Genomic DNA, 24,428 nt, shown 5'->3' on the forward strand with positions numbered 1-24,428 from the left:
GTTGAACACTAGTTCGCACTCACCTCAACGTGGTCCAAGGGCCTTCCCACCGAAGTTATCCACTGATCCACAGGTTCGTTCGGGTCATTCGCTGTAACTATTGGACTCGTTTCCGTTGTGCCATACAAAACCTACACAAGTAGATGTGTTGATGACATATCGTGGAAAGTAAATGTACAGGAAATCGTAATCGTAATCGTAGAAAGGAAATTGCAAGAAAATGTATTCATAGAAAGGGGTTCCGTCGGCAGAATTTGTAACTCATCCTAGATTATAACGTTTTTAATCTAAATTTGAAACATTCCTTTTCGTACATGTGTAGCCATAGCCTTTGTTTTTCGCACAGAAGCCTCTAGATAGCGATCGGCAGTGGTAGTTCAATAACAATGGCATAGCTGCTACTAAGTAGACGTCGTATTTTCGATTCCCCGCGTAGGCTAGTGTATTCCAGTGGGTTCGGAATGTAAAAATGCGCCATGTGCTTTTGTTAAGTGTAAAACCTTTACTCGAAGCCTCCGCTCTGACCGCCACCCCTCTCCCTCCAATGCATTCTCCCGTCGTCCCTAGTAGACATAGTGTAAATTCCGAGAGTGAAAGCCTGCTTATTTTTGTTGTAGTCTTAACATAAGGTAACCTACTTACATGGATGCGTTTTGCGTTCAGCTTTTCCGTGATGCCTTTTGTCAAGTGGTTCGGGCAAGGTGCACCAGACACGACCGCTGCATTTATGTTCGCTAGTGTTAGCTTTCAGCTTCAGAACTTCAGAAGGAGTAAGCCAAGTTCTTATAGCATTGCCAATCCAGCGGATTGAAAAATAAACCTTCTTTTCAATGCAAGCGTTTGTCTCAGATCTGGTGCCGTCGAAATTAATCAAAACCATTACTGTCCCTGAACAATATTCAGTATAGTTACATATAGCTATGAAGTAACTCGACTCAATGAATGTAATACAGTAATTGCTAACATTTCCTCAGTGGTGCTCAGTCTCGCCTCTGCAGCAACAAAGAAATGTTTTACTTGATCGCGCTATCACTGAATGTAAAGTTCCGAGAAAAACGCCTTTTGCACACTGACTGGGAAAAGTGACGTAGTAGGAACGTCTTCATCTATCCGCATAACAACGGAATGTCTTCAGGATTAAACAGGTGGGATTATTTATTTAAAATAATATTTCTTCATATTTTATTTTTGTATCCACTCAAAAACATGCAGCAGATAAACCTTCCTGAAAAATGACTTTACTGAGACGAATCATGTCAAAGAGGCTTGGAATGTTTCGAATACCGGCATACGAAATTGTTATTTTACACCTACAATTACACAAAAGCACTCGCCATGTTTATTAGCTCAGTAATACTGCAGACAAATTTGCCAAGAACGAAAAAAAATGCAGAAAGCAAAAAAAGAAAACCGAAATTTCACTCGCACCTGTTCGAACGGATGAAACGTCGTAACAACCGTGTCCCACATGCTGCAGCATGTCAATGTACATGGTTGGTGTGCCGTAGATGAAAGTGCACCTGTAGAAGGCGGACACACACCTGTAGAAGTCAGACACGTAACAAACGAGAACTCCTGCACGAGAACCCCGCAGCATACGTACTCTTCTGCTGTAATGCTCTCCAATGCAGCAGCTGCGCTGAAGCTCGGAGCCGGCATTACCGCCGTGGACCCGAAAATGGCCGCCGACATTATGCCAGCGACGCAACCAAAGCAGTGAACCAATGGAACGTTCAGACAAATCACCTCCCCCTGCGAGAATCCAAAGGTGCCACCAAGGTGTGCTATAAAATCGTGATGTGTCAGATAAATTGCATCAGGCACAAGGGTGAAGTTGCGACATCTAAGGTATATCATCTGGGGTATAGCAATGGCTGTGTTTAACAAACTACTAAGTATTGCAAAAGACAAGAAATTGGCGTATTAGTTCCGGAGGTGACTTCCTAAGCAAAATGAACCCGCGTGTAGATATTCAGTCGTCCTCGTTGTTGAAGGCCCTTTCCATTTTTGTAACATTTCATAAGTATATATTAAAATTGATCATTGCTCTTGGCAAAAAAAAAGATAATAATGCCTCCGATCTTGCGGCCCTTTCAAAATAAAAACTTCGCCTTGACACTTCAATATGGTGCGTGTATCTTGAGCGGGTGAAGTCCTTCAATCATAACCATAATTTCTTTGAGCGAACTACGTACATGCATGTACACATTGTTTACGCTTGAAATGCATTATCCAATTCAGTATACCTGCTTGTGTAGGTTGAGCCTCCGGCCTACAAGATAGGCGTTGTTTACTATGTTGAAGTGGGACAGCTGTGCCGCCTTGGGCTTTCCTGTTGTTCCCTGCGAAAGATGACTGCATCAGCGCAATTTGAAACTAGCACCCTGGTCACAACAATTGCAATGCGTTATGCTAAGGCGTTTAAGCGTGCCTTAACCTTGCAGTTTCAAACTTATAAAAATGCCTTTTATAAAGCCTACAGCGTCGGCTTAGTCATCAGAAGTAATCGATTCTTGTACGGTCACTTCGAAGTGCTCGGCCTTTCTCCGGAAACAAAATACTCGCACTAGAGAAAAAAAAAGTAACTATTTTTCTAATAATCAAGTTTCCAAACCTTAACCCTTGATTAACCGTAACGCTAACAATAAACTTATTTTTATAGCAGTTTTAGCTTTAACAGGTAAACAGTGGCAAGACGTTTACGAAATTAGCAATGTCACAGGTTACGACTTCGGAAATGAGATGGCGGCGCAACCCCACCTGTTAAATGCGGCTGAAATGCGACTGAAATACGGCGTCTGAAATTACGCGAAACTGGTCGAGCCACGGCCTATACAAAATCGGTCTGGGATTTCAAAAGTACAAGATACGAATTCAACGGCTAAACACGTCCCTAAAGCGCCTCTCGAACAATGCTCTGTGCGAATAATGTGCTTACTGATGTGAACTGCAGGTTGACAGCGTCGTCCATCTGCAACTTGGAGGCAGTACAGCGCAGGGCACGTAGGTGTTCGCTCGTAACAGACTCCATCAGATCGGCGAACCTAATCGTGCCCCTGCAGAAAGGGTGTTTTTTTTTTCTTCGTTCCTTTCGTTTGTTTTATTGCTTGTTGGTAGAAAGCAACATAGCTGTAAGCTACTAAAATTTATAAAGTTCTACATGCTACATTCTAGTAAAGCTAAAGGGGTGCCACATAACTTACATATTCCATATACCCGTATAGTAGGCGATCTACTCAAATTGTTTCACGAATCCGTTACGATTTGCGCCTGATATAGCACAGGTCCGATTTCTTGAGCCGATTGTCGACAGAGAAGTAGTAGATCACATAATGAGCATTCACCACTCCACATCACATAAATATCTGCATTTGCACCAAAAGTAACAGCGAAATGAAGAAAAATAAAACGCCCCTTTGCCGGTTAACACTATTTATATTCCATTCCCCAACCGAGCCATCTATCTGAAAAAAATGAGAATCTAAGAGGTTCTTTCAACCAGAAATGGAAGCAGGTCTTACGGTTTGGCTGTTTCTCCGATGAATATGACGTGCTTCAGGCTGGGTAGCCTGCAAACGAGACATGGTTCAATGAGCTCGCTTGTGCCACCGCTGGGGAGTCACCTAGAGAAATGTAAATGCTGTAAAGCATTTCCATCAGCCGCGGGCATATTATATGCGTGGTTCGTCGCATGGTTCAGTAAAACTACTTGCGCTGATACGCCGTTCGCTGCCACTACAGGACAACCTTGGAAGCGTGCACACTCGCCTCTTACCAAAAACTTACAAAAACTGTCAAAAACTTGCTGAATATGCCAACGAGACATTTGTGCTGACAGCCACCTCAGAAACCACGCAACCTGTTTAGAAAGAGCCACTTGCCTGAATAAGAGACAAGTCTGCCACTGCACAGAGAACACTTTGGCTTAAGATTTAGATCAAGAAAAGGTTTAATCGATAGAGAGACCGAGATCGTACGATTAAAAATCGCCTTGCACTGCTTTTTGGTGAATAAATCTCAGCTTGCTCGCTCTTAACGCTGTGCTACTTCCGATTTTGCACTTCTTCGAGCTCCCTGTATTAGCAGGTGCGTCATTCTAACAAGATGAGTAAGTGGAGGAGTAAATAATTCGCGATAAGAGCGCTGAATTTGGGACACGCAATAAACGAACACACGCTGCACTTTGCTCCTCACATTGTTTAGGAGTTTTCCCCACACTGCACAGATATACCAAATTTCCCACAATTCTGTTCCCTGCAACCTTGTTTCTATATGGACTTCTGTGCTGTACTTTGACGTCAAAGGAAGCGAAAAGAAATTGCTGGACGTGTTTCGCTACGAACATTCGGGTGCATCAAAGGCTAGCGAGTCTGGCATACTGGCAGTACGATTTTAGTAGCGTGCATTTGGAGACGGCATCGCTTTGCTTCAAACTTTTTATCGTTGCTGCGTCGTCTATTGAAAACACATATGAAGCGGTAGACCAGTGTATTATCAAGGAGCGGTAAATTACTGTTTCAGCGCGGAAGATGGTCTCCTTGTGTCATCGAGTACCGGATTTTTTACATGCACTAACCTCAGGGTTATACGTGTACAACCTTTAGTTTATTTTGTCTGCCTGAACCTTTCGTGACCACCTGGCCTTCTTTAACGTGCACCTAAATCTAAGCACACGGGTGTTTTTGCACTTCGCCCTCAGTGAAATGCGGCCGCCATGGTCGGGATTTGATCCTGCGACTTCGTGCTTAGCAACGCAACAGCAAAGCCACTGTAAGCAACCACGGCGGGTGTCGATCCTGAACACATCGGTATACTCACTCACCGTATTGAACTAATTAGCATACCTTGCACTCTTGATATTGTCAAAAGAGCTCGATGCTAACTCCGGCGCCAATTTAACGAGCATCTTGTAGTAGTCCTGTTTCGAAAACTGCTCCGACAGTATCACGGCTTTGCAGTCCGTCTGAAATTAATTCGAGAGAAATAAACCCAATCTTGTGGGACCACCCCGCTCCCGCTTACGTGATTCAGGCAGTGTTCCAGTTCGTGAATTTCGTAGGTCGTGTTCACGTTGACCTGTAGAAATAGAATAGTTTCCGTGAATTGCTGTAGAGAGCACAAGACTATGACAATATATGAGCCAATGGCGCTTCAAATGCTTACCAATACTAAACCTGCCTTGGCAGCTGCGAACAACACGACAGCCCATTCGTACATGTTGGGTGCAATAATTGCTATTCTGGAGCCAATGCCCAACTTCAATGACATCAGGGCGGCTGCAAAGTGGTCGATCTGCAAGTATACGATAAGCGCACGGAGTCATATATTTTTGCCAATATTGCCTCATTGCTTTTTTGCGAAGATATGTCCTACGTACGCTGATCGAATTACCTTGAACTGTGGAGAAGCATTTAGCCACCAAAAGCTTCATCGTACCCTCAGTCGATTCTCACGGTTAATAGAAAGAGGAACCTTCGGCTAAAAACAGCTTTTCGCTTCACCACCGCGTTCTGTGTAAATGAGGAAAGGGAGTCAGTAAATAGTTTCGCAAGTTTCGTTCTCTGCGGGGGAGGCCACAGGTGTGACGGCTTAAATCTCAAAGGGAAATAGCTTTCAAGAGTGCGTTAACCGCGTGACTTGACGAACGGCCACCAGATCTCGGTTGATGCTTCTGTCTCAACAATTTCCGTGGGATGACAGCCATGAGATTTCACACTACGAGTCTTTACGCGAGTTTCTTGTTCGGGCTATTGTAAATCTGAAAGGTTGCAGCGTAACGGCTTGCTTGTGCAAGCTCCGATTTTCGATAACAATGAGCAGAATACAAGAGGAAACGAGGAGTACGTGCTCCGCTACGGCCGCGTTCAATAAATAAACCTGGTAGTAAACTCGTTAAACGACTTCCCCTGACTAAAATAGCTGAATGCAGCAAGCAATAGTGAGAAAATGCATTGCACTCACGTCCTTCTTATACTCCGCGTACGTCTTCCTGATGGACTGGTGGCAGGAAACAACGGCGAGATTTTCACCCCGTGCTTCCGCTGTCCTGTCAATAACGTCGCCGACCGTGTAGGAAAAGAGGCGCTCTTTTCCGGGTCGGTGGTAGTAGCTTAGCCTCGTCAGCGTCCTTCTGAAAGTAATAGAAATGAATGACGGTTCCAGGTGCGAAGCCGTCTCACTTATAAGTGCCACCTGTTCACCAGTAAGTGAACAGGTGTGTTCCCAAGTAAGGGAACACACTTGTTCCCAGAAGGAATGTTTGTGCCAACATACTCGAGTTGCAAACGAGCAAGGTTCCTCTCGACGACAAGGTTCCTTTACATTCGATCAGCAACACCTATTCGATAATTTCAAATAGTGAGTTCTCGAATTGAATATTCGCCCTAACCTACTTCATAACAGTTCTGCGACCGGCATCGATTGGGACAGCTACGCGAGAAACTCATTTACAAGGCAGTTAAAAACAGTTAAACTCAATAAGCATTCTTTCAAAGCACTATCTTACTTAAGTTCGCCGTAATAGGTTTAATATTCAAAGTCTGATTATTTTCGAATTTCGCGCCGAAACCGCCGCGTAGGTACGTCAGTCTGACGTCACTCATTTCAAGGTATGTGTTCTCGTATTTCGGACGCTGCAGCCTAGCAAAACTTCTCCAAACTTACTAAGCTCAGTATTTGGCTTTTTTTTACAATACTATGTAATTTACCTTTACCGACAAAGACTTTACCAGGCCCGAGCAGACAACACGAAAATTCATGACGTCACGGCTCACTGATGCGGGAACTGCAAGGTGGCGGCGCCACCCGCGTTTCGTCTTTTTGTGTCTTTTCTGACTTACCGCGCCTCTTTTCATGGTAAGAGCGATTTTTTTTTCTGTGCGTGATATTGTTACGCGAAAGACGAGTCAGTAAGACGAGGAACTATTTACAGGTTATATTTACAACAGCGGTTGCAGCGCTGACCGGTTAGATTCACAGCGCGAGCCCAGTTCGTTCTTCCTCCTCTTTTCCCGAGTGATGGCGCCCACGCGCCTCGTTCAAAAAATCAAATATCACACGCGTTTAGCCTAATCCCCCGGCGGCAGAAGCGACGTTCCGGAGCGTCTACATGTCATCACTGTGAGGGTGATATTGCTTCAGTCGTGCAACGTGCACGATATCACTGTACTGGGAAGCAGATGGGGCGTCAAAAGCGATCTCGTAGGTGACGGGAGTCACGGCACCAAGCACTCGGTATGGGCCTGTGTAACGAACAGCAGTTTTTCTGACAGGCCGACCTGACGCGACGGAGACATAGAAGCACCAAAGAACCAGGTGGGAAATGCACGTCTCGGTGTCGCTGGTCGTACAAACGCCTTTGACTCTCTTGGGGCTTCAGAAGGCGGTCACGGGCAATTTCTCTTGCGTGGGCACAGCGGGCGATGGCGTCAAGTGCATATTCACTGGTCGGTGCCGCGTGAAGAAGGAAGGTTGTGTCGAGGGGCAGTGCTGGTTCTCGGCCGAACAGAAGGAAAATGGGAAATCCCCGGCGGTGTCGTGGCACGAGGAATTATAAGCAAATGTGACAAACGGTAGAGCGAGGTCCCAGTCAGTGTTGTCTGAAGAGAGATATTTCGCAAGCATGTCTGTGAGAGTGCGATTTAGACGCTCCGTGAGGCCATTTGTTTGCAGATGGTATGACGTGGATAGCTTGTGCCTCGTGGCACAGGACTGCAGTATGTCCGCCATAACTTTTGATAAGAATGTCGGGCCACGGTCTATGAGAAGTTGTCGCGCAGCTCCACGTATTAAAGTCATGTCGCGTAGAGAATCGGCGACATCTGTGGCGCAGCTTGTAGAAAGCGCTTGGGTGATGGCACAGCGCGTGGCCTAATCCGTAGCCACAACGACCCACCTGTTCCCAGAAGCAGAAAGAGGAAAAGGGCCAAGTAAGTCCAAAACAACCCGAAAGAATGGTTCCGGGGGAATGCCGAGTGGTTGAAGGTACCCAGCAGAGAGCGTTGATGGTGTCTTGCGTCGCTGTCATTTCTCACACGCCGCTACGTATCTTCGAACGGAGCGAGCAAGCCCTGGCCAAAAGAAGCGTCGGCGGATCCGGTCGTAAGTACGTGACACGCCCAGGTGACCGGCAGTGGGGAGATCGTGAAGTTTGTGAACAGCCGAGCGAAGTTCTTTAGGGATCACAAGGAGTAATGCAGGGCCATCGGGGTGAACATTGTGGCGGTAGAGTACGCCATCTTGAAGTGTGAATAAGCGAAGGAAACTGTCAGCAAGTGACGATTCCAGGCGGTCAATGATCATAGGCAAGTACGGGTCACGGCGCTGCTCGTCGGCGACATGGAGCAGTGAAAAAAACAGAGAGAACACAGGCGTCGGTGCCAGTATTAGACGTAGAGGTCGCGTCTTCGACTGGGTAGTGAGAGAGGCAATCTGCGTCCTGGTGTTGGCGTCCCGACTTGTAAGTCACTGTGTAGGGATATTCTTGTAGTCGGAGGGCCCAACGACCGAGCCGGCCAGTAGGATCCTTGAGCGACGAAAGCCAACAGAGCGCATGATGGTCGGTGATTACTGAGAAGGGCTTGCCATGTAAGTATGGGCAGAACTTTGAAACAGCCCAGACGAGAGCAAGACATTCGCGCTCGATAATCGAATAGTTGTACTCTGCAGTTGTCAGGAGCCGGCTAGCGTAGGCTATAACGAGGCCGTGTCCGTGTTGGCGTTGTGACAAGACGGCTCCGATCCCATAACCACTGGCATCGGTTCGGACCTCTGTAGGTGCGGACGGGTCAAAGTGGGCCGAGACCGGTGGATTGGTGAGAATCGTGATAAGGCGTGAAAATGCGGCAGCCTGAGGGGAACCCACGTTAAAGGCACGTCTTTCTTTAGAAGTTCAGTGAGTGGTCGAGCGATTGCTGCGAAATCTTTCACGAACCGTCGGAAATAAGAACAGAGCCCCACAAAACTCCGGACGTCCTTGACAGACTGAGATACAGGAAAAGCCGTCACCGCTCGAAACTTCTCCGGGTCGGGTTGTACTCCGGAAGCATCGACGAGATGGCCTAGCACTGTAATCTGTCGGCGCCCGAAGTGGCACTTCGATGAGTTTAATTGGAGCCCAGCCTTGCGGAAGACGTCAAGGATAGCTGCGACGCGCTCAAGGTGCGTCTCATATGTAGGAGAAAACACAATGACCTCGTCGAGGTAACAAAGCAAGTTGACCATTTGAAACCCAGAAACAGAGTCGATCATCCGTTCGAACGTGGCGGGGGCCTTGCGTAAACCGAACGGCATAACCTTGAATTGGTAGAGGCCATCTGCAGTGACGAAAGCGGTCTTTTCTTGGTCTTGCTCATCGACGGAAATCTTCCAATGACCAGATCGAAGGTCGATGGACTAAAAGTATTTGGCACCGTGAAGACAATCAAGAGCGCCGTCGATTCGTGGTAAAGGGTAAACGTCCTTTTTAGTGATTCAGTTGATGTGGCGGTAATCAACGCAGAAACGCCACGAGCCATCTTTCTTTTTGACGAGCATGACCGGCGACGCCCAAGAACTCGACGACGGCTCAACAATACCTCTGACGCGCATCTTGTTTACTTCCTGCTGAATAACTTGCCGCTCTGCCGTGCACACGCGATAGGGTTGGCGGTGAATGGGAACTGAATCACCAGTGTTTATTCGATGCTTAACAAGGGACGTCTGGCCAAGTGGTCGATTGTCAGTGTCAAATATGTCGCAGTAGGAAAGCAAAAGGCGATATAGGGCGACGGCTTGGTCAGGTGCGAGGTCCGGAGCGACCATGGGACGTAATGGGCCATCGAGGTTCAAGGCATCCCGCGGGTAATCAGGAGGATCTGGAGACGCGTCGGCTGCAAAAGCAGTGACGCGGTCGTCTGCCGCTGACTGGAGCGTGGCTACCGCTATGCATTCAGGTAGCACTTGCTTCGTCAAACCAAAACTGATAACGGGGAGACACATGCGATTAGCGGCAAGGGTTACGACGGAGTGTGGCACAGAGAAGTCGCGCACCAGGAGGACATCACGAATATAGGTGCGACAATATAGTCGCCATCAGGCACGGTTGCCGTTGAGGCCAATTCGACGAAAGTTAGGGCTTCTGGAGGTAAGCGAACAAACGCTGTAGTGCAGAGGATGTCGGTTGTTCGGGGCGAACGTCTGAAAGAAGAGGAAGCTCGAGGCACAGCGTACCGGTGGAACAGTCGATGAGGGCAGAATGCGTCGTCAGAAAGTCGAGCCCGAAGATTAGGTCATGAGGGCAACTGGTCAGCATGGTGAACAGGAGTGGAACTTGGCGGCCAGCAATTCCTATACGAGCCGTGCACATACCCCTGACGGCTACGGTGGCGCCACTGGCGACGCGTACGGCTCGAGTGATGGCAGGCGTAAGAACGTTTTTGAGGGGACGACATAGGTTAGCGCTCAGTATGGACGCTTGGGCTCCGGTATCAATTAATGCCGTCAACGGAACACCATCTACGTCTACTTCAATTAGGTTCGTGTTGGTCAGGGGCGTCAATGGAGGATTTGAACAGGACGAACGTGATGGAGCACTACCTCCAAGAGCTGCATGGCCTAGTTTTCCGTCCGGGATGGTCCATAATTGGTCGGCGACGAATAGAGGCGTGGCTGGGGCGACGGGGACCGATGGCGCTGAGGTGACGGTGAGCGAGCAGGACGACTGACATCGACGGATACGTCAGAGGTAGGAGGCATACGGCGAGGCGAGTAACGGCGCTGGTCGGCATATAGACGAGGAGACGGGGAAAATGAGCTCGAATACGGCGACGTCCAGGAGGTGGGGCAGTGGCGAGCGACGTGGCCAATACGGTGGTAACGGAAGCAAATGGGCTTGTCGTCTGGAGCTTTCCACTCGGCAGGGTTGCGCTATCTTGGATGTGAATACAGATCGCCGTGAGGCGGAGCAGTGGGCACCGGTCGGGCGTCAGCTCGGGAGACGGAGCAGGCAGCAGGTAAACCTAGGTTTGCAAATTCTTGCCGTACAACTGCCTGAATGAGGGAGATCGCTGGGGCTGGTTGGTCAATGGTGGGTTCAAGTGGGCGTGAATGTAACGGCGCAGGACTTGTAGTCTCGAGTTCGCGGCGAACAATACGTGTGACGTGCTCATTAAAAGGTGGTGAAGCGGTAAGGTCAACGCAAGACGACGTCGCAGCCGTGTTAGGGAGCCGGCAGAACTGTGCAATGACGCGGCGGCTTTTGGCGAGTTTAAGGCCGCGCTTTCCCTGACAATGACGTCGATGGTGGACACATCATTGAAGACCACCAAGTTGAAGGCGTCGTCCGCGATCCCTTTCAGTACGTGGCCGACTTTGTCAACCTCGGCCATTTTCCCGTCGACTTTCCGACAAAGAGCGAGCACGTCCTGTACGTATGAGACATACGATTCAGTAGAAGATTGAACTCGGGTAGCAAGCTCTTTTCTAGCAGCCAGCTGCCAACCTGTGGGATTTCCAAAGAGGTCGACGAGCTTCTCCTTGAAAGCATCCCAGCTAGAGATCTCGTCCTCGTGTGTCCGGAACCAGACACGAGGAGTTCCGCCCAAGTAGAATAGGACATTGGCTAGCATAATGGTAGGGTCTCAGTGGTTGTTTTGACTAACACGCTCATACAGGTTGAGCCAGTAATCAACGTCGACATTATCTTGGCCGGAGAATATGCCAGGATCGTGGGGATTTGTAACCGTAACGTACGTTGTTGTTGGGGTCGCAGGAGTAGAAGAAGATGAGGTGTCGTCATGGGAGCCATGGCGGAAAGCAGGACGGTGCGGCCGCTGCGGAGCTACGTGGTGAGGACGGGGAACGGCACCCTTCACCACAATGTTACGCGAAGAACGAGTCAGTAAGACGAGCAACTATTTACAGGTTATATTTACAACAGTGGTTGCAGCGCTGACTGGGTAGATTCACAGCGCGAGCCCAGTTCTTTCTTCCTCCTCTTTTCCCGAGTGGTGGCGCCCACGCGCCTCATTCAAACAATCAAATATCACACGCGTGTAGCAACATTATAGAAATATAAGTTACTGATACAGTTCGAATTGTTTTGCTTTTCAGTGTCTCTTTAAATTGCTGCGCACATCCCACGTGCGGCTGGCACCAAAGCGCGAACATGGTATTTTCGTTGCAACGAGGAGAGCTTCCTTGTTTTGTTCTGCATGCGTATTTTGTACGAACGCCAGCGCGACAACGCATCCTTGTTTATCTGTTTACATCAGCCACAAACTCGAGCGCGTGATTTAGCCACTGATACGCGGCGTTGTGCCCCGCGATACGCCGCCAAGACACTTTTATCCTCCTTCTAACGAATGTTAATGACAGTCCGTTAGCGACTCTCCGGCATTGCTTACCGAGTCCTGAGATAGCCTGATGAAAGTGACGACCCACAGTCAAGTCACCGATACCATTTATTTAGTTTCTTTTTTAAATTTGCATGTCGACAATCGCCATGCCTTTAATACATGCCTCACGGGCAGAGTTCGTCTTCTTTCAATTCGATAAGCGCCGTAAAATCGTTCAGTGGGCAGTGTTAGTGTTTTCTGACCACTCTGAAATATTTAAAACTGACCTGCCGCTGCAGCCGACGTTTGTTGCAAAGGCCTAAACAATATGCGATGCTATCCTGTTTTAAGTATACAGCATAGGCTTCCAAATAATTAAACAGCCCTAGTAAAATCGATATCACGACAGACGGCTGTTTTCAGGTACACACCCTTAGCAACCGCACTGAGGACTAAAGTGTAAAAAACAGTCGATTTTGGTCCCAGTATACTGGGCGCCACTTGTTTTGATGCTCCATCAGCCTCTCTCGCAGCACAGCGTGACAAAAACAGCAAGGGTAACTTGTACGTACATGGCTTCGTGCCGCTTGTCCCAAAAAAGGAAACGCTATTTAGGTTCATTTATACTGAGCCGCTCGTTCCATCACCCGTTGCGTGGTCCTTAACTTTTTCTCAAGTTTCGTTGGAGGTTAGCAAAGAAGTTTGAAACGTATTTAAAGACCCCGCAACTAGCCATGGGAATAAATGCAATAGGCGTAATAGATCTGAGAGTAAGCGGTGTAGCCGATATTCTAGTAGACACAATATGAAAAAAGAAAAGCGGGGGGAGGGGGGGTTGGGGGGTGCGATGAAAGGAGGAAATTTGCGGGCATAACACGGGGTCCACTAGCGCAAGACAGGGGTAATTGCCATTGGGGATCGCTCGGTGAAGCCTTCTTCCGGTAGTGAACAGGACGTTGATAATGTTGATGATGATATCAAGCCGACGGAAAAGCGTCGATCCAGATGTCAAAGGTTGAGGTAGTCCGATTCGACGACCTTTACGTGAACAAATTTGCGACGGGAAAAATAATGCGCCTTAGTACGAGTAACATGGTGAGAAAGGTATGCCACCGTCACGCAGCGTCAAGACGAGACAAGACGGTGTGCAAACTGCGGCGAGCCAACTCGGCCTAGAGTGTACTAATTCCGCCGTCTCACCTCGGTTATTCAGTCTGACCAAGTGGGGTTCGACACGCTCTACCCTCTCAGGCTGTATTACTCAGGCTGACCTTGCTAATTCAGCCGTGCGATGCTCGCCGGCCCAATAGCGCTCATATTAACACGAAAGTCTAATTCATCCCAACAAGCAGAAAAACTTTCTCGGTGTTTGCCGTGAAATTGCGCGACAAGCATTATCCAGTAATTAGTGGCCGACAGACGCAAGAGCCATTCTACACAACGACACGAACTTCGGCGAATCGGAGAGTGCAGCTTCGATGGTGGCATGCAGTATTCTATATGCGCCGGCTACACAAGCGGAAACAAATGGTTTGTGCAGTGTGAATCGAATGGTGTCGCTCAACTGCATATGAAAGAGCGAAAAGAGTTTACAATAGTTCTTTTTCTTTCACGTGTTTACCTCAACCAGTATAAACATTTATAAGTCATCCTTAAGCTACAACGTAGACACATTACTGCTCTGCATAGCGGCAGTGCATTTTCATTATTTTTAGAGGCCACATTTGTTCCCGCAGATAGTGTGAGTCAATTACTGTGGCTTTTGTTATTGAAGTCTTTAGATATCTCGCTAACAGTGGTGAGGATTCCATGGTGCACGGGATTGAAAGACAGCCTTCACCTCCATTCGCTAATGTAAAGCTGAATCGCCACAGTTGTGAAAGACACCGTTCGCTGAGACACTGATGTTACGTAGAAGACATGAAGGGCTAACTAGGGTACCGTCTCTAGAGGTTGCCAGCGACCTGCTTCAAGCTGGCACTTTTGGGTGTAAATGCAAGCATAACACATATCTTCATACGAAACATACTAGGACTGAGAATGTGAAAATTACGATAGTGAGTATTTTGCACATTAAAAATTTCAGATAAGCAAAACTTTAATAAATGTCAAACGCCCAGAGGCTCTCTAATGCCAGCTGATCAAGCAAAGTAACCAGCAAGCTGATCGCAAGTTATATGTAAGAACACTAGATCCGTGCATTGAAGCTCATTTCTGGAACGACGCTTGTTCTACGAAATCTGAAGCAAGTCACGGTCAGAAAAAAGTGCCCACAGAAACAGCGAACGTGTACATGGCACTAATAGTGAAGTGTCATATGTTGGGCATCGATCCGCGTAGTTGTTGACCACTTTGTGACCTGTTCGGGATAACGGTTGTCTGAGCGGTGGTCAGTATTAATGGCGTTCACTCAACACACGAGGGCTCTGCAAGCCACGTATTTTAAACACTTCTCAATATCTTTCTACGTGTACTACCGTAGCCCACCAAACTGCGGGATCAGTACATAAAAGAAAATGCTCATTGAAGCTTACCTTTGACCGCTGCATGAAAACCTGCATCCTGTAGGCACACAAATGCGACACAGGAGTCGACCTCGCACATAGTGTCTCACATCAACAAGAACTTGAAGCGCTAAATGCGTGCTCGCCAACGCCATCCCACGTAGGAGCATCAAGGCCAGGACGCCAGCATGACACAAAAAACGAGTTCGAGCTTGTACGGCTTACACCCCTTTAGCAGAATGATCCAACCCAGCTAAATGAGACGCAAGACGTATGTTCGCCGCCAGGATGAGGAAAAAGCTGTGGCCGTAGACAATATGTGTAAACGCGCGACGCGCGAGCAATGTTTTTGTGGCAAGGGGCCAGGAAAGCGGCGATTGCTGATAAGGCCGCCTTTTCCTCTGATAAGCGCTGACCCAGAAGTTCTATGTACACCCAGCATTCGGGCACGTAAAAGGGGAGAAGAGTGCGAACCGCCACATCGCATCAAATTTTCTCACGCGGTTATCGGGCACTTCAAGTGACGCGTAGTTTGCTGCCCCGGGATTGTGCAACGAAAAATGGAGACCTTGTGCCGATCTCTGTATTTCGCTGTCCCGGAAATCGCGCTGCTGGGCAATAACGCGAAGTTTGCCTTGCTTATTAGGCGCGAAAGAACAACGCGCAAGATAATATATCATGTTTCGTGTGCTACTTGCCCATGGAATTGTCCATGGAAGAGGAATGAGAAGTTTGCTTGTGCATGTTGGTGCCCAACCACTTCTCGAGCACGTGGGCAACCTTTCAGTGTGAGCCTTTGCTTGCATCTTCTCCATCGACACTCTAATGCCTTTTCTACAAATAAGCTTTACGTTACTCCGACTGAGCGCTTTTACCGCCATTATTACGGCAAACATTGAAGAAGAAAAAAAGAAACATCTGATTACAGCCACTTGCGCTTTGTCAGTTATACGCCATTTAATATTCGTCGCAATAAATATTCTTACATTGTGCTTCCCCTCATTAGCTTTCTTGGAGACCTTTTTTTTTTTTTAAGGCGCTATGTTCACAACAAGTGGTTTCTCACGCTTCCCTTCCCTCGATGTCGTCGAACTGGCTGAAAGGCCAATACATCTTGTAGCAGACATGAGAAGTTTCAATATAACACAGCGTTCAAACGTACGATAAGCACACAGAAGTCACTCATTTTTTATATCTTTATGCTCAATGCAGTCGGGAGCAGACAGGGACAATTTATTTGGAAAAACACATCGCCACGTACATCATGCCACTGGCTCATTTGTAGACAATGCAATGGCTCATGCCAAACTACGAAAAAAGAAAATGTGGAGCGCGTCAGTGAGGCCAAATAGAAATACTACTCGCAGACGCCGAGACGTGGACCAGGTTAGCGCACCCTGTCAACTCCGCGTTGCTCGATGGAAACAGTCAGGTACAAGCGAAGAACACGGCATACCACTCAGTGTATAGTATTAAACTCTGAAATTCACACATCTGGTTGCTTTGACAAGAGCGCTGAGAAGTGGGCGAAGCAATGAGCTTACTTTAGGGCATGCACCGCAACAACTTTTTTCTGACTCGAGCTTGGCTTTATAGGTATCATGCTCTCGCACGACGTTCTCCTATTTTTTGTTTTTTGCTTTGTTTTTTTGTTTACACGGAGACTTAATCAACTCAGAAGGTATTTCTTTATAACCATTCGCAAGTTAAATTGAACACCTGATTCCCTATTTCTCGTGCAGTGGAGGGAAGTCAGATGGTAATGTGACCTCTTCTGTAACCAGGAGTGCTAAGTAACTGTAACGCCCAATGTATCATATATGGTACGCCGAATTTGATGCCCCAAAATGCTGATTGAAGCCTGGGAAACTTAATGCAAAGCCCATAGTTGCGTCTCTTATATGCTGGGGTGAAGTTCCAGCTGCGGATAGTTTAGCAACACAGTTGCAAATTATCACAGATATTAAGTTATAACAGCAAATGAAATTCTTAGTTTTCTTTCTACATACCGGGTGTCTTTTTTCCCTGAACCATACAGAATGTTTTAATATCGCCTATCATAAGAAGCCTACAAACAAAGGCACCAAGGACAACACAGGGCAAATTACTTGTACTTAATAACTGAAATAAAGAAATTATAAATTACTGGAATTGAAAGTTGATTCAATTCCAGTAATTCATAATTTCATTGTTTCAATTATTAAGTACAAGTAATTATCCTGTGTTGTCCTTGGTGTCATTTTCTGTTAGCTCCTTATGATATGAATAATTAAAATCGGGCCCTCGGTTCACCCTCTTTCTTGTCGTTAATATGACCTATGAAAGATAATTTAATTCTAGTGAACGAGATGGATTAGTCAAAGAGGCAGGCACTATTTCAACGAGAAATCAAAATTTATAATAGGTTATTAAGGAAAAATGAATAATTAACTTTCAATGAAGTATTTTACGGTCTATATTGTAATTTACGAATTGTATCCGGTGACTTCGAAAGGCATATTTAAAATTTCAGGGTGGCACTGGTTTCTAGATATTCATACCCAAAGGGCCCAACGAAATACATGGGCGTTCCAGTTAATTTTGTGCTTCAGTGCTTAAGATGGCGGTTTGTGAAAAAAAGTGGAGCAATAGTGCATTTTACCTCAAGTTTAACGACCCATATATCGAAACCCGTGCGATCCTTACAGAGCCATTACAAGTGTATAAACCTCGCAAGCTCATCTGCTGTAATTCGTAAATTTTAGTTGCCGTAAAGAAATGGATTTATAGTTAATTAGCGAATTTTTGGTAATTATTCGATTATGCGTTTCGGTTTCGGCCCGTGCAAGTAACGTCTCGTGCTATAATTTATTGTGCTAGTAATTCAGCTCAGACTACAATTACGCCACCTGCTATAGGCAATTTTTAAAATTCGGCATGGCCTAAAAACAAACAAAAAACCAACCCTGTATGTATACTGCATGGCCAGAAATAAATGTCAACATTATTTTTTTCAAATCTTTGTTCTTGAGGTAGGACTTGGGAATTACAGGGTGAACAATAGCTGTCACTAGCTCTTTAGAATGAATGGGCGTGTCTTCACTCGAAAGCGTCTAACGCCAAGATCGGTGCGCGGTATTTTAGTCATTAACAGGATTTAAAATGCTGTAAACCTTAAAATTTGTGATGTCGACCCGAAGTTTAGTTCGGCGACTCCCGTGACCAGTGACGCGTCATAGCTCCAGAGACCCGAGGCTCCTGAGGCCGCTCAAGTTCGTCTTCTGCGAAAGCAGGAACTCCTCGAGCGACAGCGTTCCATCCTTGTCTTTGTCGTCGTATGCAAGGGCGTCCTCCACTAGATCTGTCGTTGAGAAAGAGAGAGAGAGCTGTCTCTTTGACATGTTGCCTAACAGCTTTGATAGCGGCGTGCTAACAGTGACTTTTAGAAGAAATCTAATACGAATCGAATGGTGCTATAGAAGCCAAGCGAATTGCATATCGAACACTTGTCGAATAGATTACGAATTATGAGCAGCCGGTTACAGCAGTAATATGTAACCTATTATATTCACAACCTTAATAATCTTCTGGCACCGCATTTCATATAATGACGCGTTGTTTATCGAAAGCACATACGAACAAATTTGTTGACGTACTCGGAACTCTTCGGTGACTGCGGATGATAGCGGTTTGAGCCGGAAGCACCTGGCTTCCTGACCGACGCATAGTCTGACCCAGTACGTAATTTATGTTGTTTTATGTCTACTATATCAGGTCACCTGGATAAAACTCATCGCGTTTTTGCTCTAATTTCATGTTTTGCTCGCGCACATACAGTTGACGATTTGAAATATTCCAAAGCTGTCCGAGAAATATTCGTATTTGTGAATAATGACCATTCGATTTGTAGAACGAATCCAATCGTACAGTATTCGATTCGCGTTTGGAAAGTTTCGGGCACACCCCCTAAAGCTTTATTCTCATTGCTCTCTAAGCCAAGAAACCGTCGCGAGGCTGTGAGGTAGGAACAGTGCGGAACAATTAAGCAGACGGCAGACGATGCGACGTGGAGTGCGATACGACATGCACAGTGTCGGCGATAAGGCTGCTACGAAAGTTCAAACATGTGGGAACTTTGTTGGAACCTGTTGGGAACGTGGTAGATTCCGCTGTTGGTGCGAATAATTGTACGTCGGATCGTGACTACGTTTTCTTTTTCTTTTTTGAGAGTGTTTGTATTTCATAAGGAAAATCGCATCGACCCTCCTTTCTAGGCTGAGCGTACGTGGGTCCTTCGCTGTATATCAGTCAAGAGGCCTAGTCGACGATTCGTGTCCCTGCGTCTAATCACTGCGGATGTCATAAATGTCTGGCGTACTACAAGGAGGCGGGGTGGGAGGGGTGGACCGGCGCTGTGTGGGGTGCCCAAGCGCCAACGAGCGATGCGCGGGAAGGAGCCGAAGGGGAAATGTCTTTCGACGGACATTAGCATTATTTTACAATATGTTGAATGACGGGCGCTAAATGTTTTACAGAGGCAGCCATCAACTCCATTGCCGACCTGCATTTCCACATCGGACGCCGTTCCTCCGCACTGATATTAGAACGCGCGCGGTGCTGACAACACGCTTCCCGAAGTGACTTGGCCCTCCTGAATTCGCTCTCTTCAGCAATGATTTCTTTTTCTTAGCGAAAGAACACCGCAACATAAACGACACTTGTTTAAATGAAGCATTCATTAAAAGTCCGGGAGGTAGGACACGGTTCATCTGTTTGTTGTTTTACTCGTGTTAATCTATATATCAATGTCTTATACATCATGCTGAGTGGGAAAATGGTGGAAAGAATCTGGGTCATATAGTCGAGTGTCGTCACTAGAAATAAATTTGTATTGGACTGAATAGCTATCCAGGTCTTGCAGACCCACCCATATACTCATGCATTCATTCTGCGTAGGTGTCGAACAGCATAAGGAAAAAGGAAGGATCCTACAGGAGAGGCCGATGTGTGCGGCCTTTCCCGCTGAAGGCAAAGTGGGTTCGTAGACGGCTACAACTCCAACAGCGGAAAATAATTTGCCCGGAAGATTGTTGCTAATGATTGGTGGTACTGGTGCGACAATATATTCAAGTATTACCCACCTATTACCCAGTCTTGTCCTCTCCGCTTACATATAACACTAAGAGCGCGGCAGTGTACCCAGTCCTTATATTTTATCAGACATATATTATTTTTCGTAGAAGAATGCAGAACCTACAGCCTCTCCTACTTTCCTAGCATTAATGTGGAGCGCATTAGTGATTACTCTTTGTCGTGTAAATATTACAGCACGTGTACTACAGTAACGGCTCCTTGTGGTAACACCAAGCATAGATGAGAAACAGGGGCTGCGGCCTCGTAATAGCATAGCACTTATACCATTTCCCGCGGCGTCCACAATGTCGACTTTTGAGTGGATCAGCGCCCGTCGCACTTCCTCTGGCGTGAGGACATCGTCTTTGTCAACGTCGTGAAACCTGGCATGGAAGGCACACATACCAAAGTAAAAATAGTGCAGTTACGTATTGATAACTCGGTAATTTCATCAAACAAACACGAAACATAGAAAAGCGTGACTGATGCAAAGTAGCCATTCTAAAAGAGTTGAACAATGTTGCTCAGTTTCCGCAACTGGGCGACGTGCTTTCATTGATAACCTACGATTGCGAAGGCATGCAAACGTGTTCCTTTCCTACACCAGATGCGACGAAATGTCTTTTCTTAGCGTTTCATCTTGTGTCAGTGTACAACTACACTGACACTGTACAACATCAGAGAAGTACTAAGTGCCAGCGCTGGTATGCAACCTATGACTCAGTGGCGTAGACAGGAGGTGGCACACCGGACACCTGCCCCGGCACCCCCCCCCCCCCCTTCCCAGGCAATTTCTGTGTTAGCATGCGGCCTTCATAGCCCCCCCTACCCTTCCTCCCCCTCCCCGTCCCAGGTCAAGTGGGTGCTCCCCCCCACCCCCACCCCTTCCCGAAAATTAATTTCTGGCTACGTCACTGCAAATCAGTTCCACAAATTTGCGGCCTTCATGGGCATTAGTGACGTTTCTTAGCCCGCGCTTCTGAAATTCTCTGTTGTCCTTAATCCGGCAGTGCGACCTCTACCTATCAGTAAATTACAGTAAGCGACAAGCTCTTGCCATTCTTAGCGCAGTTATGACGTCGTAATTTGTTTGTTCCATTGAAATAAAGCGACGTGGGCACGTAAAATACGGTATTGTACCTGAAAACTTCTTCGTAGATCTCCTCGAAAGTCTTCTGGGGTTCTTCAAAAACGTAGTCCTTGTCTTTGAAGAGGTCCTCGTTGTGAGGGCCGAACATGTTTCCTATCTCCTCGCCCATTCTGTTCCGGGAGAAAACAAAAAAGTATGGACCGCCAAAAATGCAAAGTGAAGCACGCAACAAAGTAAAACAGACACTTCGAAAGGCACCCGACAGTAGGTAATTCTAACGATGCGAGTTACGTGTAATTCTACAAGGCATGTACAAATTTTACAGCGTGGAGTGCGATTCAACAAACATACGGGAGCATGAAGACGCGTGTTCAAGACAGGGAAGCTGCCTATTCACAAAGCGTTCTGCCTCGAGCGCGAAAATATGTCCGGTATAAATATTCTAGCGATTCTATGTACACAGAAGGATACTCTTAATTGTTTGTTAAGGAGAAACAAAATTAAAAGGAGGGTAGAGTGTTTACTGCGCTTTCGCAATACTGCACTTATTTGGCAGAAACAGCTTATTAGTCGAGGGAATGAAGGCCAAACTTGTTGTTTTTAACAATGCGTTCAAACCGCTACGCCGGTAACGTCGGCGAAACGTCACGGATTATGAGGTATTTTCGCATATTTCTGTGTTTGCCTGTAGAAATGCAAGATAATCCTCTATTACGAGTCCAAAGTTTGGTATCCTTGTTTAAGTATAGCATCAATTTATGAAGTCAAAAGCATCAGATGCGGGAGTTCAATGGCTTGCATATTGACGTCTTGCATATTGACGGCTTGCATGTCGACACCAGCCATCGCGGCCATAGTGCTGGGTCCATGGAACGAGATGCACGTTTTTCTTTTGCCACAAAAATGACGCAGACAAATTTTTCAAAAATAGCTAGAAATACACAATTTCGTAGCTCGATAACAGTCATTCAGTATTATTAAAAAGCTCTCTTAGTCGCGGTAAAAAGTAAAAAAAAAAAGAACGTGTAATGATTCTTCAAGCGGCAGCTGAAGGACGTGTAGAGTTCATGAGGCCTTTGTTCTGCGTTTCGTTCCTGTTCAAAAGCAAACGCATTCTTCTACGGACGGTGTTTTCGCTGCCGTATATATATATCACTGGACCTCCATAGGGAGCTTGAAAAGGACAGCTGAACGATTTGATGAGCTAACATGATCTACTCAACCGGCTTCCCTGACAGTTGATATTGGGCTGCGCAGAGCTGCGTGCGCGAGCAGTGTTAATATTTACCTTTCTCACATCCTTCCCTTCATCTTTCTCAGTGTAGGCTAGTAAACCGGACCTGCGTCTATTTCACCTCAGCCTATTTACTTTTATCTTCTCTCTCTCTCTCTCTCTCTCTCTCTCTTGAGGTGCCGCAGTGCGTTTTAAATGAAACTTGGCGCCGTGCTCTGCAAGTATTGTTTTTGTCCAATTGTATCCATTTCCTATCATTCGTCGCACCGAGTTGTCCACAAAAACGATAATAGGTGCGAGCCTTATACGAAGTACTGGCGAATGGTAAAGAGAACCCGCCGCGGTTGCTCAGTGGCTATGGTGTTTGGCTGCTGAGCACAAGGTCGCGGGATCGAATCCCGGCTACGGCGGCCGCATTTCGAAGGGGGCGAAATGCGAAAACACCCGTGTACTTAGATTTAGGTGCACGTTAAAGAACCCCAGGTGGTCGAAATTTCCGGAGTCCTCCACTACGGCGTGCCTCATAATCAGAAAGTGGTTTTGGCACGTAAAACCCCATAATTTTTAATGGTAAAGAGAATGGAAAACGAAAACAATTGTCGCGGACTACGGCCTCTTCTAAGACCTCTTTCTTTTTCAACGATCGATCCAACAAATACCTGCATCAAAATCAAATATACATTGAAGAGCGCATTCAGGGCCGTGCTCACCCGTAGTCGTAGGGATAGCCCTTGCTGGAGTACCATGGAGGCATCCCTTCTAGCTTGTCCTCAGCGCGTATTTCCTCATCTTCTTCCTCGATCAAGGGGTCCTCAGCCGAGTCCGCGTCCTTCTGCCAGCCAAAGGAAAAGCCTTGTGCTCCCGCCAAGAGTATAATGAAAACCAGGACACAAAGATGGCGTGGTGACATGGCTCATCCAGTTACGCTGCAAACTAAGGGAAGGTCTCTCGTCTGGTGGACGTGGATCGGTGCTTACCGCATGCACGTGATGGCCATCGTGAGAAAAAAGTAGCTTGAAAAAAAGAACAACAGCACAAGAGCAACGATTAAATCAAGTTGCAAGTGCATCTACGAAAGGGACAGAATGTATAGAAGACAAAAAACACTGTTTTAGTGTGAAGAGAGCGCAAGTCCTTCGCTATCATATTTAAACTCTAGTCCTAAAAACGCAGTGAAAGGAATGAGGCATGGCATATGAGAATCGTGAACAGATCAGATACAAAACCATAAAAATAAACGGCATGGCAACTCGACAACGAACGCTACGGCACGCTACGGCAACTCGACAACGAACCACAGAGATACCACTGATGGCACCTGTTTGGTAAACACATCTTTTATTTTAGACATATAGTGCAGTCGTCGCTCAAATTACGCACAGAAACTGGTGATACGAGCTGAGCATTTAAAATTGATTCTGTGTTCATGTCAATGAAAACTAACTGCCCTCATCGCTTAGTTTCCAGTAACATATGCGGCGTATGTGGAATTTCGCCATAGTCCAGGAAACGAGTTAGGTTGGCATGCAGAGACTGCTCCCACCTCTTTACAAAGTCCTCGGCTGATCCTTCACTGCCGAGATTTCATTCACCTTTCAGTCCCCAGCATCATACTGAGAATTCTGCCGTAATCGTAGTTCCGATGACTATAGAAGCGAAAAGCGGAGAACTGCTTCGCCTTCGCCTTAGTGTAATTCGGCGGCCAGTGTTCGAATTTTCGGAAACTTAATGCCTAAATGTTACTGCCAGAAAAGCGTAAATTTATCTTAAAAGGATGGGCTTCAAGGAAAGAAAAGTATAGCCTAGGTCGGCAGATTATTCGATGAAATGATGAAACAGCAAATTTGAAAATATAAGGTGGAGATAATGGACGCATGAGAGGTAGGTCAAGGTATGCGATAGCGGCTTTCGTCCTGCAGTGTAGGCCGACGACTACGACGCAATAATTAGCGCTCAGTACAATTACAGCAAGCGACAAGCGGAGCATCTTCTAATCTGCACAGAAGGCCTGCGTTACTACTAACGTCGAAGAACGTACCGATCACATTTGAGCTCCCCCACTCCTCCAATTTTTTTTAGCATTTTTTTTGTGCTTCGCCACTCTGGATGAAGACATAATTCTAGCATTCGGCAACAAACGACAAACTTATTGCTATCTCTTTAGAGTTATATGG

At 46.6% G+C, this 24,428-nt stretch overlaps 2 protein-coding genes across 2 annotated transcripts in view; both read right to left on the bottom strand.

The window, feature by feature from the left end:
- LOC126521803 (uncharacterized) overlaps window positions 1–15,127 on the bottom strand; it is a 60,690-nt gene extending 45,563 nt beyond the window's left edge. Inside the window, exons 1-12 of the mRNA XM_055066112.2 lie at window positions 14,849–15,127; window positions 5,962–6,130; window positions 5,164–5,292; window positions 5,023–5,076; window positions 4,845–4,963; window positions 3,522–3,569; window positions 2,939–3,056; window positions 2,247–2,342; window positions 1,604–1,752; window positions 1,429–1,541; window positions 643–719; window positions 24–131 (exon numbers count right to left, since the gene is read on the bottom strand). Coding sequence (XP_054922087.2) covers window positions 24–131; window positions 643–719; window positions 1,429–1,541; window positions 1,604–1,752; window positions 2,247–2,342; window positions 2,939–3,056; window positions 3,522–3,569; window positions 4,845–4,963; window positions 5,023–5,076; window positions 5,164–5,292; window positions 5,962–6,130; window positions 14,849–14,988 — 1,320 coding nt within the window. The 5' untranslated portion in view covers window positions 14,989–15,127. The remainder of the gene's footprint in view (window positions 1–23; window positions 132–642; window positions 720–1,428; window positions 1,542–1,603; window positions 1,753–2,246; window positions 2,343–2,938; window positions 3,057–3,521; window positions 3,570–4,844; window positions 4,964–5,022; window positions 5,077–5,163; window positions 5,293–5,961; window positions 6,131–14,848) is intronic.
- Window positions 15,128–17,041: 1,914 nt separating this feature from the next.
- LOC126521810 (uncharacterized) lies at window positions 17,042–23,493 on the bottom strand. The gene is made up of 4 exons (XM_050170508.3): window positions 22,965–23,493; window positions 21,071–21,190; window positions 20,216–20,313; window positions 17,042–18,158 (listed from the first exon to the last, which is right to left on the bottom strand). The coding sequence occupies exons 1-4, from the start codon at window positions 23,162–23,164 to the stop codon at window positions 18,031–18,033; spliced, it is 546 nt and encodes a 181-aa protein (XP_050026465.1). The 5' UTR covers window positions 23,165–23,493; the 3' UTR covers window positions 17,042–18,030.
- Window positions 23,494–24,428: the final 935 nt, after the last annotated feature.

Source organism: Dermacentor andersoni, chromosome 6, assembly GCF_023375885.2.
Source record: "Dermacentor andersoni chromosome 6, qqDerAnde1_hic_scaffold, whole genome shotgun sequence".
In the NCBI taxonomy this organism is placed as follows: domain Eukaryota; kingdom Metazoa; phylum Arthropoda; class Arachnida; order Ixodida; family Ixodidae; genus Dermacentor; species Dermacentor andersoni.